Consider the following 12,779-nt stretch of genomic DNA (forward strand, 5'->3'; position numbering starts at 1 on the left):
GGCTTAGTATTTACATTGCAGCTTTAATACACTGGATAAAGATAGAAGCTTTTTATAATTCTAAGCAGCTTTATTAGTTTTTTGGGGATGGGGGTGAGTGGGTGGTGCTATAACACAGATACAAATTTCATTCCAGAAGACAAAATCAGGAGCTCTTGCTCTTATCACTTCAGCTGCTAAGTAATAAATATGTGTAACTGTCATCTATATAGGTTTCTGTCATTTGCAGACAAAGGAGAAAAAATTGACAAAGCCATTTCTTAACCTCTAACAAACCAAGCAAAGAGAATAGGTTCTTCTTTTTACCCTAACCATTATCCAGAAAGCACAGAACAGAAGTAACAGGAAAAATAAAAAGAGGGAATTACATAACAACCTGAATAAAGATAAACTGAAAATACCAATCAAGCAACACCCCTAAAATCTTAAAGAATATGACTAGCATATGTAATATAAGAAAGTAGAAGGTATGATGAGAATACAAAACCAGGAATGCTTGAGTTCCATAAAGGTATGGGACTGAAGTTTTGGCTTTGGAGAGTAAGAAGGGAAATAGTGCAGCCTGAGGAACTAAAATAAGCCACCCAGATGTGACGTTATCCCACCAAACAATATGTAAACTTAGCCAAGGTGATCCCTAGGTACAACTGAATAACTAATTGTCATTTTTCAATCTGCAGATGAAAATTATATTAGAGGTGTAATTTTGTCTGCTACTAAGCAGCCAAATATTAATAGAAAAAATAGGAGCTATATTATGGACTCAGAGTATATTATTAGTTTCAATAATATAATGAAATTACAGAATCTTATGTTGTTTCCCCCAAGTATAAGGTATTCCTCAAGACCACCCGGTTTCCAGGAACTCTATTACTTGAATAGATCTATTATTAAGGGCCAGAAAGAAAATGTATCTCTCTCGGATTCCAAGTCTGGGTAGGAAAAGAGGCCAGAGGCAATAAAGATTATGTTGCCTTCTCTTGTACTGTATCTCCTGGGAACCTGAATACAGAGGCTCAGAGCAAAGGAAATTTCATTCAAAGTTATGATTATAACAGCGGTTGAAAAATAAATATGATATAATATTAAACAGAAGTGAGACAAACATGATGAGACCAAGAACATACTGAATTTAAGAGTAATTTAAGTTCTTAAACTTACAGTACTAATCTGCCAAGCACTAAGAGGACATCTTCACATTCAGTAGTTAAATACGGTCGTGCACTGGCAAAGCTTTGTATGGCAAGCCGGTATACCTCCAGAAGATACACAATATGTTCTGATGCATTCTTGTTGCTTGCATATTGCAATAAGGTCTAAAAAATAAAATTACACATTCAATTATTTTAAATACAAAAATAACAGAAACATTGTTCTTTCAAATGCACTACTATTACCTTTTTTTCTAAGAGCTGTACACACCTTTTTTTTGCCTTTTTTAGGCTCTGGTTTGTTTAAAGGACTCTATTTTCATCACTTAATAAATTGTTTCTGCTAAGTTAAAGAAAAGGCCGAACTGCTGTTCTGACATGAGAATAATTCTAAGAGTAGAGCCATAAAATGCCTGTAGTTGTTCTGATTACAGGTTTGAAGTTACCATCTCTGAAATTCAGTAAGTTTCGTTATTACATTAAATAACGTTATTACATTAAATAGTACAACAGGTTGAGAGTTTTCAAACAGAGTTGAGAGATTTGAGGTTATTCCTTCAGGTTATAACCTTAAGGTTACTGAGGTTATTCCTATGCCTTATATACAGATATCCCTTTTTCGTTTATAGTGGATTGGAGTGGCTAGAGGGAACTACCTGAAACTGCTGAGCTGTGTTCCAGTAGCTTTGATTCTTGAAGATGATTCTATAATGATGCAGCTTTTACAATGTGACTGTGTGATTGTGAAAACCTTGGGTCTGGTGCTCCTTTTATCTAGGGTACGGACAGATGAGTAAAAAATATGGATAAAAAGTAAACAAATAATGGGGGGGACAAAGGTTCAAATAAATTGGGTAAATGGAATTATCAGTGGTCAATGAGAGGGAGAGGTAAGGGGTATGGTAGGTATGAGTTTTTCTTTTTCTTTTTATTTCTTTTTCTGGAGTGACGCAAATATTCTAAAAATGATCATGGTGGTGAATACACAACTCTGTGATGACAGTGTGAGCCACTGATTGTACATCATGTACAGAATGTTTGTGTGTTAAGATTTATCAATAAAAATATTTTTTAAAAATTGGACACCAACCATGGGACAAGAATGGGGTATAAAAGAATAAGACTATGATTCTTGCCTTCTACAAGAAAAGATTTACTCCTGAGAATGGACCATGTGCCAGTCTGAAAGGATTAAATCCCTAGAAAAAAACCACTGAAGATGCAGGTCGGTAACTTGCTTATTTCCACACAGCAATGGCTCACCCAGTTGTGGGTATTAACCTTTGATTAGAGGGAGATGTGACTCCATCCATTTCAAGTGGGTCTTAATTAGTTTACTGGAATCCTTTAAAAGAGGGAACATTTTGGAGAAAGCTAGAGAGCCACAAGAACCACAAAGCCCACACAGCCTGAGATCTTTAGAGATGAAGAACAAAAATGTCCCTTTAAAAGAGGAAACATTTTAGAGTCACAAAAAACATCAGAGCCCACACAGCCAGAGACTTGTGGAGATGAAGAAGGAAAACATCAGGGGTGGGGGTGGGGGTGGGGGTCTTCATGAAACAAGAAGCCTGGACAGAAAGCTAGCAGAAGTTACCATGTTGACCATATGCCTCCCAGTTGATAGAGAAACCCTGAACATCGTTGGCCTTCTTGAACCAAGGTATCTTTACCTGGATGCCTCAGATTGGACACTTTCATAACCTTGCTTTAATACGGACATTTTTCACAGCCTTAGAACTGTAAATTAACAACTTATTAAATTCTCCTTTTAAAATGTTGTTCTGTTTCTGGTATATTGCATTCTGGCAACCAGCAAACCAGAACAGACCCCCCACTCAATAGCACCATAAAATCCATTTTTCTGTGTACACATAGAACTTACTAGATTTCTAGGGATTAATTTACTACTTAAACTTCTAATGTATTAACTAACCATTTGATAAAAGATTAGTGTTATGCATATATTATATATAATATATATTTCAGTTCATCTAAAAAGAAAAAATTGAAAAGACTTCCAAAAATGACAAGATGAACGAACAATTCCTAACCCATTTCATGAGGCCAGTAATAGCCTGACATTAAAGCCAGACAAAGACATCACAAGAAAACTATAGATCAATATCCCTTATGAACATAGGTGTAAAAATCCTCAACAAAACACAACCAAACCAAATCCAACAGAATATTAAAAGGATTGTATACCAGGACCAAGTAAGATTTCTCCCAGGGGTATAAGGACAGTCCAACATAAGAAAATCAATGTAATATAACACAATTTTAGAAGGAAGGAAAAACACACACACTCAATGAAGAAAAAGCATTTGACATGCTCCAACACACTTTCATGACAAAACACTCAGAAAACTGGGGCTAGAAGGGAACTTCCTCAACACGATAAAGGACATCATCAAACAATCTACAGCTAACATGATACTTGATGAAAGACAGTATGCTTTCCCTTAAGATCAGGAACAAGATGAGGAAGGAACTAGACGTCTATTCTCACCATTTCTATTCAACATTGCACTGGAAGTCCTGACAAAACAATTTTAGGCAAAAGAAGAAAGAAGAAAGAAAAAAGAAGAAAGAAAAAAGAAGAAAGAAGAAGAAATGACATTCAGATTGGAAAGGAAGAAGCAAAACTATATTCACAGAAAACATGATCCTGTCTATAGAAAATACTGAGAAAACCTTCTCGACCAAAAGGGGGAAGAGAGAAATGTGACAAAACAGAGTGTCAATGGCTGAGAGATTCCAAACAGAGTCAAGAGGTTATCCTGGAGGTTATTCTTACACATTAAATAGATACCACCTTTTTAGTTAAGGTGTAACAGAGAGGCTGGAGGGAGCTGCCTGAAAATGTAGAGCTGTGTTCCAGTAGCCATGTTTCTTGAAGATGATTGTACAATGATACAGCTTTTGCAATGTGACTGTGTGATTGTGAAAACCTTGTGTCTGATGCTTCTTTTATCCACCTTATGGATAGATGAGTAAAACATATGATTAAAAGTAAACAAATAATAGGGGAACAAATGTCATAATAAATTTAATAGATTGAAATGCTAGTGATCAATGAGTGGAAGGGGTAAGGAGTATTGTATGTATGAATTTTTTTTTGTTTTCTTTTTATTTTTTTTTCTGAATTGATGCAAATGTTCTAAGAAATGATCACGATGATGAATATACAACTATGTGATAAAAAATGAATGTTCATATTGTATGTTGATTGGCTTTATTAATAAAAATTAAAAATAAATAAAGAAATTGCATGGTACATGATCAATACACAAAAATCAGTTCTGTTTCTCAACACCAGCAGTGGAAAATTTGAAAAGATATCAAGAAAACAATTTGATTTTCAATAGCTCCAAAAGTATAAAATAACTAGGAATAAATTAAACCAGAGATGAAAGACATCTATACTGAAAATTACAAAACATTACTGAAAGAAATGAAAGATGACCTAATAAATAGAAAGATATTCCATATCCATGGAATGAACAATTTAATATTGCTAAGACGGCAATACTACCCAAAACGACCTACAGAGTCAATGACATACCCATCAAAATTCCAACATTCTTACAGTTTGAAATTATTTCAAAATAAAAGTTTATAGGAAAAAAAATTCCAAGAGCCATTTTTTCAGAAATGGAAAAGCAATCCTCAAATTCATACAAAATTAGATGGGCTCCCCAAAGGCCAGAACACCTTGAAAAGAACAAAGCTGGAAGAATTCCAGCTTTTTTATTTCAAAACTTACCACAATGCTATAGTAATCAAAACCAGTCAGACATACAGACCAATGGACTAGAACTCAGTTCAGAATAACTCATACATCTATGGCCAACTGATTTTCAACAAGTGGGGAAAAATAATTTCTTCAATGGTGCTGAGTCAACTGGATAGCCAAATGAAAAAGAATGAAGTTAGACCCCTATCTCACATCACATACAAATCAACTAAAAGTGGGTCAATGACCTAAATATAAGAAATAAAGTAAAAAACTAAGAAGAAAACATAGGGATAACTCTTCAAGTCCTTGGATTTGACAACAGATTCATAGACATCAAAAACAAAAGTAACTGCTAGGGGCCAAGATGGCGGCTTAGCAATGTGCGCATTTTAGTTCATCCTCCAGAACAACTTCTAAATAACCATAAACAGTACAGAACAGCTCCCGGAGCCACATCAGTGACCGGACACACAGCGTACCCCAGTCTGGACCAGCTGGACCGGCTGCGAGTCTCCGGAACAGTGAGTTCCCCAAGCCGCGGCAGTTCCCCAAGCTGTGGTGGTTGGCGCCCGGCGCCCCTCCCCCACAGGCGGCTTCCTGGAGGGAAAGGAAAGAGACTCTAACAGTAGCAGGGACTGAGTCCAACCAAACATCAATTGTGGCATTAATAAACACATTCTGACTACTAAAAATAGGCCCCCAACTCAGGCGAAACTGGTCAAGGCAGAGGTCACTTATTGGGCTAACTGAAAAAGAGGAAAGGGGACGAAACAGGTTTTTGTGGCTGTTTCTACGGAGGCTTGGCTGCCTCTGGATTCAGCAGTGGGATTACTTGGGCTGCAACTGCCCCAGGAATAGGTAGAAACAGACTGCTTTCATGGCTATCTCCCATGTGTGCCTTCCCCAGGGGAGGGGTGAAGCCCAACTTAGGTAGAATCCTTCTCTCAAGGAATTCAGACCCCTGGGTTTGGCAATTTGAAGCCACTAAAACCAGCCTACAATCTCTCCTCTGTCTCCACCATGCCCCCAGCAGGGAGAGCCTTCCAAGTTACAGGAGCCACAACATCTTTTGCTGGTGGGACCCGCAGAAAGACAAGCGCCACCTACTGGGCAGGATAAGAAAAAGAGAGCCCAGAGACTTCACAGGAAAGTCTTTCAATCTGCTGGGTCTCACCTTCAGGGAAAACTGACGCAGGTGACTCCTTCCCCCTGATAGGAGGCCAGTTTAGTCTGGGAAAACCCGGCTGGAGTCTGTAATACCTATGAAGACCTTCCTAAGGGTGGGGAGGGAAAAGGCACCTTACAAGCAGGACAAGAAACAAGAAAACAAGAACTGAAAAATTACCCTCTGTTAAACAAAACTTGAGCTAGAGGCCCAGAAAAAGCTGAACTGAAGGTCAAAGAACAGATAGACAACAAACTCATCTAGCAAGAAAACCCTAGGTAAGATAAGTGAAAGCAATCTCCAGAATAAACTAATTAAGGTAATTAAATGTCTAGACGCCAGCAAAAAATAACAAGTCACACCAGGAAAATTGAAGATATGGCCCAGTCAAAGGAACAAACCAATAGTTCAAATGAAATACAGGAGCTGAAACAACTAATTCAGAATATACGAACAGAAATGGAAAACCTCATCAAAAACCAAATCAATGAATTGAGGGAAGACATGAAGAAGGCAAGGAATGAACAAAAAGAAGAAATGGAAAGTCTGAAAAAACAAAGTGCAGAACTTATGGGAATGAAAGATAAAATAGAAGAGATGAAAAAAACAATGGAAACCTAAAATGGTAGATTTCAAGAGACAGAGGTTAGGATTAGTCAACTGGAGGATGGAACATCTGAAATCCAAAAAGAAACAGAAACTATAGAGAAAAGAAAGGAAAAATATGAGCAGGGACTCAGGGAACTGAATGATAATATGAAGCGCACAAATATATGTGTTGTGGGTGTCCCAGAGGGAGAATAGAAGGGAAAAGGAGGAGAAAAACTAATGGAAGAAATTAGCACTGAAAATTTCCCAACTCTTATGAAAGACCTAAAATCACAGATCCAAGAAGTGCAGCGCACCGCAAAGAGAATAGATCCAAATAGACATTCTCCAAGACACTTACTAGTCACAATGTCAGAGGTCAAAGAGAAAGAGAGAATCTTGAAAGCAGGAACAGAAAAGCAATCCATCACATACAAGGGAAATGCAGTAAGACAATGTGTAGATTTCTCAGCAGAAACCATGGAGGCGAGAAGACAGTGGGATGATATATTTAAATTACTAAAAGAGAAAAACTGCCAACCAAGAATTCTATATCCAGCAAAATTGTCCTTCAAAAATGAGGGAGAAATGAAAACATTTTCAGACAAAAAGTCACTGAGAGAATTTGTGACCAAGGGACCAGTTCTGCAAGAAATACTAAAGGGAGCACCAGAGTCAGATACGAAAAGACAGAAGAGAGAGGTGTGGAGAAGAGTGTAAAAAGAAGGAAAGTCAGATATGACATATAAAATACAAAAGGCAAAATGGTAGAGGAAAGTACTACCCAAACAGTAATAACACTAAATGTTAATGGACTGAACTCCCCAATCAAAAGACATAGACTGGCAGAATGGATTAAAAAACAGGATCCTTCTATATGCTGTCTACAGGAAACACATCTTAGACACAAAGATAAACATAGGTTGAAAGTGAAAGGTTGGGAAAAGATATTTCATGCAAATAACAACCAGAAAAGAGCAGGAGTAGCTATACTAATATCCAACAAATTAGACTTCAAATGTAAAATAGTTAAAAGAGACAAAGAAGGATACTATCTACTAATAAAAGGAACAATTGAACAAGAAGACATAACAATCATAAATATTTATGCACCGAACCAGAATGCCCCAAAATACATGAGGCAAACACTGCAAATACTGAAAAGGGAAATAGACACATCTACCATAATAGCTGGAGACTTCAATTCCCCACTCTCATCAATGGACAGAACATCTAGACAGAGAATCAATAAAGAAACAGAGAATTTGAATATTACAATAAATGAGCTAGACTTAACAGACATTTATAGGACATTACACCCCACAACACCTTTTTCTCAAGTGCTTATGGATCATTCTCAAAGATAGACCATATCCTGGGTCACAAAGCAAGTCTCAACAAATTTAAGAAGATTGAAATCATACACAACACTTTCTCAGATCATAAAGGAATGAAGTAGGAAATCAATAATAGGTAGAGCGCGAGAAAATTCACAAATACGTGGAGGCTCAACAACACACTCATAAACAACCAGTGGGTCAAGGAAGAAATTACAAGAGAAATCAGTAAATATCTCAGGGTGAATGAAAATGAAAACACAACATATCAAAACTTACGGGACGCAGCAAAGGCAGTGCTAAAGGGGAAATTTATTGCCCTAAATGCCTATATCAAAAAAGAAGAAAGGGCAAAAATTCGGTAATTAACTGTCCACGGGAAGAACTGGAGAAAGGACAGCAAACTAACCCCAAAGCAAGCAAAAGGAAAGAAATAACAAAGATTAGAGCAGAAATAAATGAAATTGAGAACATGAAAACAATTGAGAAAATCAATAAAACCAGAAGTTGGTTCTATGAGAAAATCAATAAGATTGATGGGCCCTTAACAAGATTGACAAAAAGAAGAGAGAGGATGCAAATAAATAAGATCAGAAATGGAAGAGGAGACATAACCACTGACCTCACAGAAATAAAGGAGGTAATAACAGGATACTATGAACAACTTTATGCTAATAAATACAACAATGTAGATGAAATGGACAAGTTCCTAGAAAGGCAGGAACAACCAACTTTGACTCAAGAAGAAATAGACGACCTCAACAAACCAATCACAAGTAAAGAAATTGAATTAGTCATTCAAAAGCTTCTTAAAAAGAAAAGTCCAGGACCAGACGGCTTCACATGTGAATTCTACCAAACATTCCAGAAAGAATTAGTACCAACCCTGCTCAAACTCTTCAAAAAAACTGAAGTGGAGGGAAAGCTACCTAATTCATTCTATGAAGCCAACGTCACCCTCATACCAAAACCAGGCAAAGATATTACAAAAAAAGAAAACTACAAACCAATCTCTCTAATGAACATAGATGCAAAAATCTTCAACAAAATTCTAGCAAATCGAATCCAGCAACACATTAAAAGAATTATACATCATGACCAACTAGGATTCATCCCAGGTATGCAAGGATGGTTCAACATAAGAAAATCAATTAATGTAATACACCATATCAACAAATCAAATCAGAAAAATCACATGATCATCTCAATTGATGCAGAGAAGGCATCTGACAAAATTCAACATCCTTTCCTGTTGAAAACACTTCAAAGGATAGGAATACAAGGGAACTTCCTTGAAATAATAAAGGGAATATATGAAAAACCCACAGCTAATATCATCCTCAATGGGGAAAAACTGAAAACTTTCCCCCTAAGATCAGGAACGAGACAAGGATGTCCACTATCACCACTGTTATTCAACATTGTGTTGGAAGTTCTAGCCAGAGAAATTAGACAAGAAAAAGAAATACAAGGCATCACAATTGGAAAGGAAGAAGTAAAACTATCACTGTTTGCAGATGATATGATACTATATATCGAAAACCCTGAAAAATCCACAGCAAAAATACTAGAGCCAATACACGAGTACAGCAAAGTGGCAGGTTACAAGATCAACATTCAAAAATTTGTAGTGTTTCTATACACTAGTAATGAACAATCTGAGGGGGAAATCAAGAAAGGAATTCCATTTACAATTGCAACTAAAAGAATAAAATACTTAGGAATAAATTTTAACTAAAGAGACAAAAGACCTATACAAAGAAAACTACAAGAAACTGTTAAAAGAAATCACAGAAGAACTAATAGATGGGAGGCATACCGTGTTCATGTATTGGAAGACTAAATATAGTTAAGATGTCAATTCTACCTAAATTGATTTACAGATTCAACGCAATACCAATCAAAATCCCAACAACTTATTTTTCAGAAATAGAAAAACCAATAAGGAAATTTATCTGGAACGGCAGGGTGCCCCGAATTGCTAAAGGTATCTTGAAGAAAAAAAATGAAGCTGGAGGTCTCACGCTGCCAGACTTTAAGGCACAGTGGTCAAAACAGCATGGTACTGGCATAAAGATAGATATATCGACCAATGGAATCGAATAGAGTGCTCAGATATAGACCCTCTCATCTATGGACATTTGATCTTTGATAAGGCAGTCAAGCCAACTCACCTGGGACAGAACAGTCTCTTCAATAAATGGTGCCTAGAGAACTGGATATCCATATGCAAAAGAATGAAAGAGGACCCGTATCTCATACCCTATACAAAAGTTAACTCAAAATGGATCAAAGATCTAAACATTAGGTCTAAGACCATAAAACAGTTAGAGGAAAATGTAGGGAGATATCTTATGAATCTTACAATTGGAGGCGGTTTTATGGACCTTAAACCTAAAGCAAGAGCACTGAAGAAAGAAAGAAATAAATGGGAGCTCCTCAAAATTAAACACTTTTGTGCATCAAAGAACTTCATCAAGAAAGCAGAAAGACAGCCTACACAATGGGAGACAATATTTGGAAATGACATATCAGATAAAGGTCTAGTATCCAGAATTTATAAAGAGATTGTCCAACTCAGCAACAAAAAGACAGTCAACCCAATTACAAAATGGGAAAAAGACTTGAACAGACACCTCTCAGAAGAGGTAATACAAATGGCCAAAAGGCACATGAAGAGATGCTCAATGTCCCTGGCCATTAGAGAAATGCAAATCAAAACCACAATGAGATATCATCTCACACCCACCAGAATGGCCATTATCAACAAAACAGAAAATGACAAGTGCTGGAGAGGATGTGGAGAAAGAGGCACACTTATCCCACTGTTGGTGGGAATGTCAAACGGTGCAACCACTGTGGAAGGCAGTTTGGCGGTTCCTCAAAAAGCTGAATATAGAATTGCCATACAACCCAGCAATACCATTGCTAGGTATCTACTCAAAGGACTTAAGGGCAAAGACACAAATGGACATTTGCACACCAATGTTTATAGCAGCATTATTTACAATTGCAAAGAGATGGAAACAGCCAAAATGTCCATCAATAGATGAGCGGCTAAACAAACTGTGGTATACACATATGATGGAATATTATGCAGCTTTAAGACAGAATAAACTTATGAAGCATGCAATAACATGGATGGACTTAGAGAACATCATGCTGAGTGAGACTAGCCAAAAACTAAAGGACAAATACTGTATGGTCCCACTGATGTGAACCGACATTAGAGAATAAACTTGGAATATGTCATTGGTAACAGAGACCATCAGTAGTTAGAAATAGGGTAAGATAATGGGTAATTGGAGCTGAAGGGATACAGACTCTGCAACAGGACTGGATACAAAAACTCAAAAATGGACAGCACAATGTTAATTTTTTTTAATTAATAAAAAAAGTTTAAAAATGTAACTAAAGAAAAAATAGATAAATCTGACTTCATTAAAATAAGAAAGTTTTGTACATCAAGGCACATTATCAAGTGAAAATATTTGGACACCATATACATACATGTCTTATTTTATAACACTTCGTTTTACTGCACCTTGCAGATACTGTGTTCTGTTTCATTAACAAATTGAAGGTCTTTGGCAATCCTGCAACGAGCAAGTCTATCAGCGTCCTTTTTTCCAACAACATGCACTCATTTCACGTCTCTGTGTCACATTTTTTAATTAAGTATTTTTTAATACATAATGCTATCACACAATTAAAAGACTAAAGAATAATGCAAATATAATTTTTATATGCATTGGAAAACCAAAACCACAATATCTTCAAGGTATAGCTGTATCTGATATGGGTTTAATATCCAAAGTACATAATGAATGACTCCAACTCAACAATAAGAGAAACAACTTAACTTTTAAAATGGGCAGATAAACTTTATACCCAAAGCACAAGCAACAAAAGGAAAAAAACAGAAAAACTAAAAACTTTTGTGCATCAAGGGACAAATGGAAGGAAAATGACAACTTACAAAACAGGAGAAATATTTGGAAACCACATCTCTGACAAAGGCTTAATATACAGAATATGTAGAAATCCTAAAACAACAAAAAGACAAACTCAGCAAAAAATTGGGCAAAACATCTGAACAGACATTTCTCCAAAGATAGACAAATGGCTAAAAAGCACATGAAAAGATGCTCATCATCGCTAACTGTTAGGAAAATGCAAATCAAAACAAGAAGATACCATTTCACACCCACTAAAATGGCTACTATTAAAAAATAGAAAAAATAGAAAATTACAAATGCTGGAGAGGATGTGGTGAAATAGGAACACATTCATTGCTGGTAGCAATGTAAAATAGTGCAGTTGCTGTGAAAAACAGTTTGGTGATTCCTCAGAAAGTTAAGTATAGAATTGACACATAACTTGGCAATCCCACTTCTAGGTATACACCCAAAAGAATTAAAAACAGGTACTCAAACATATATTTGCCCACTAATGTTCACAGCAGTATAATTCAGAAACTGCCAAAAGATGGAAGCAATCCAAGTGTGTCCTCAACCCATGAATGGATAAATAAAACATGATATGGACATACAGAGGAATACTTTTCGTTCTTAAAAGGAACAAAGTCCTGATACATATGATAATATGGATGCTACTTGAAGACAATATGTTAAGAGAAATAAATCAGACAGAAAAGGACGAATATTGTATGAGCTCACTGATATGAAACAATTAGAATAAACAAAGCCATGCATTTAGAAACAAAAATATAGATTACCAAGGCCTGGAGTGGAAGTAGAGAATGTACAATTAAAGCTTATGTTACAGAGAGTTTC

At 36.3% G+C, this 12,779-nt stretch overlaps 1 protein-coding gene across 1 annotated transcript in view; it reads right to left on the bottom strand.

Annotated features, from left to right (window-relative positions):
- RLF (RLF zinc finger) overlaps positions 1–12,779 on the bottom strand; it is an 87,644-nt gene that overhangs the window by 48,942 nt on the left and 25,923 nt on the right. Inside the window, exon 2 of the mRNA XM_077150137.1 lies at positions 1,162–1,316. Coding sequence (XP_077006252.1) covers positions 1,162–1,316 — 155 coding nt within the window. The remainder of the gene's footprint in view (positions 1–1,161; positions 1,317–12,779) is intronic.

Source organism: Tamandua tetradactyla, chromosome 2, assembly GCF_023851605.1.
Source record: "Tamandua tetradactyla isolate mTamTet1 chromosome 2, mTamTet1.pri, whole genome shotgun sequence".
Classification (NCBI taxonomy): Eukaryota; Metazoa; Chordata; class Mammalia; order Pilosa; family Myrmecophagidae; genus Tamandua; species Tamandua tetradactyla.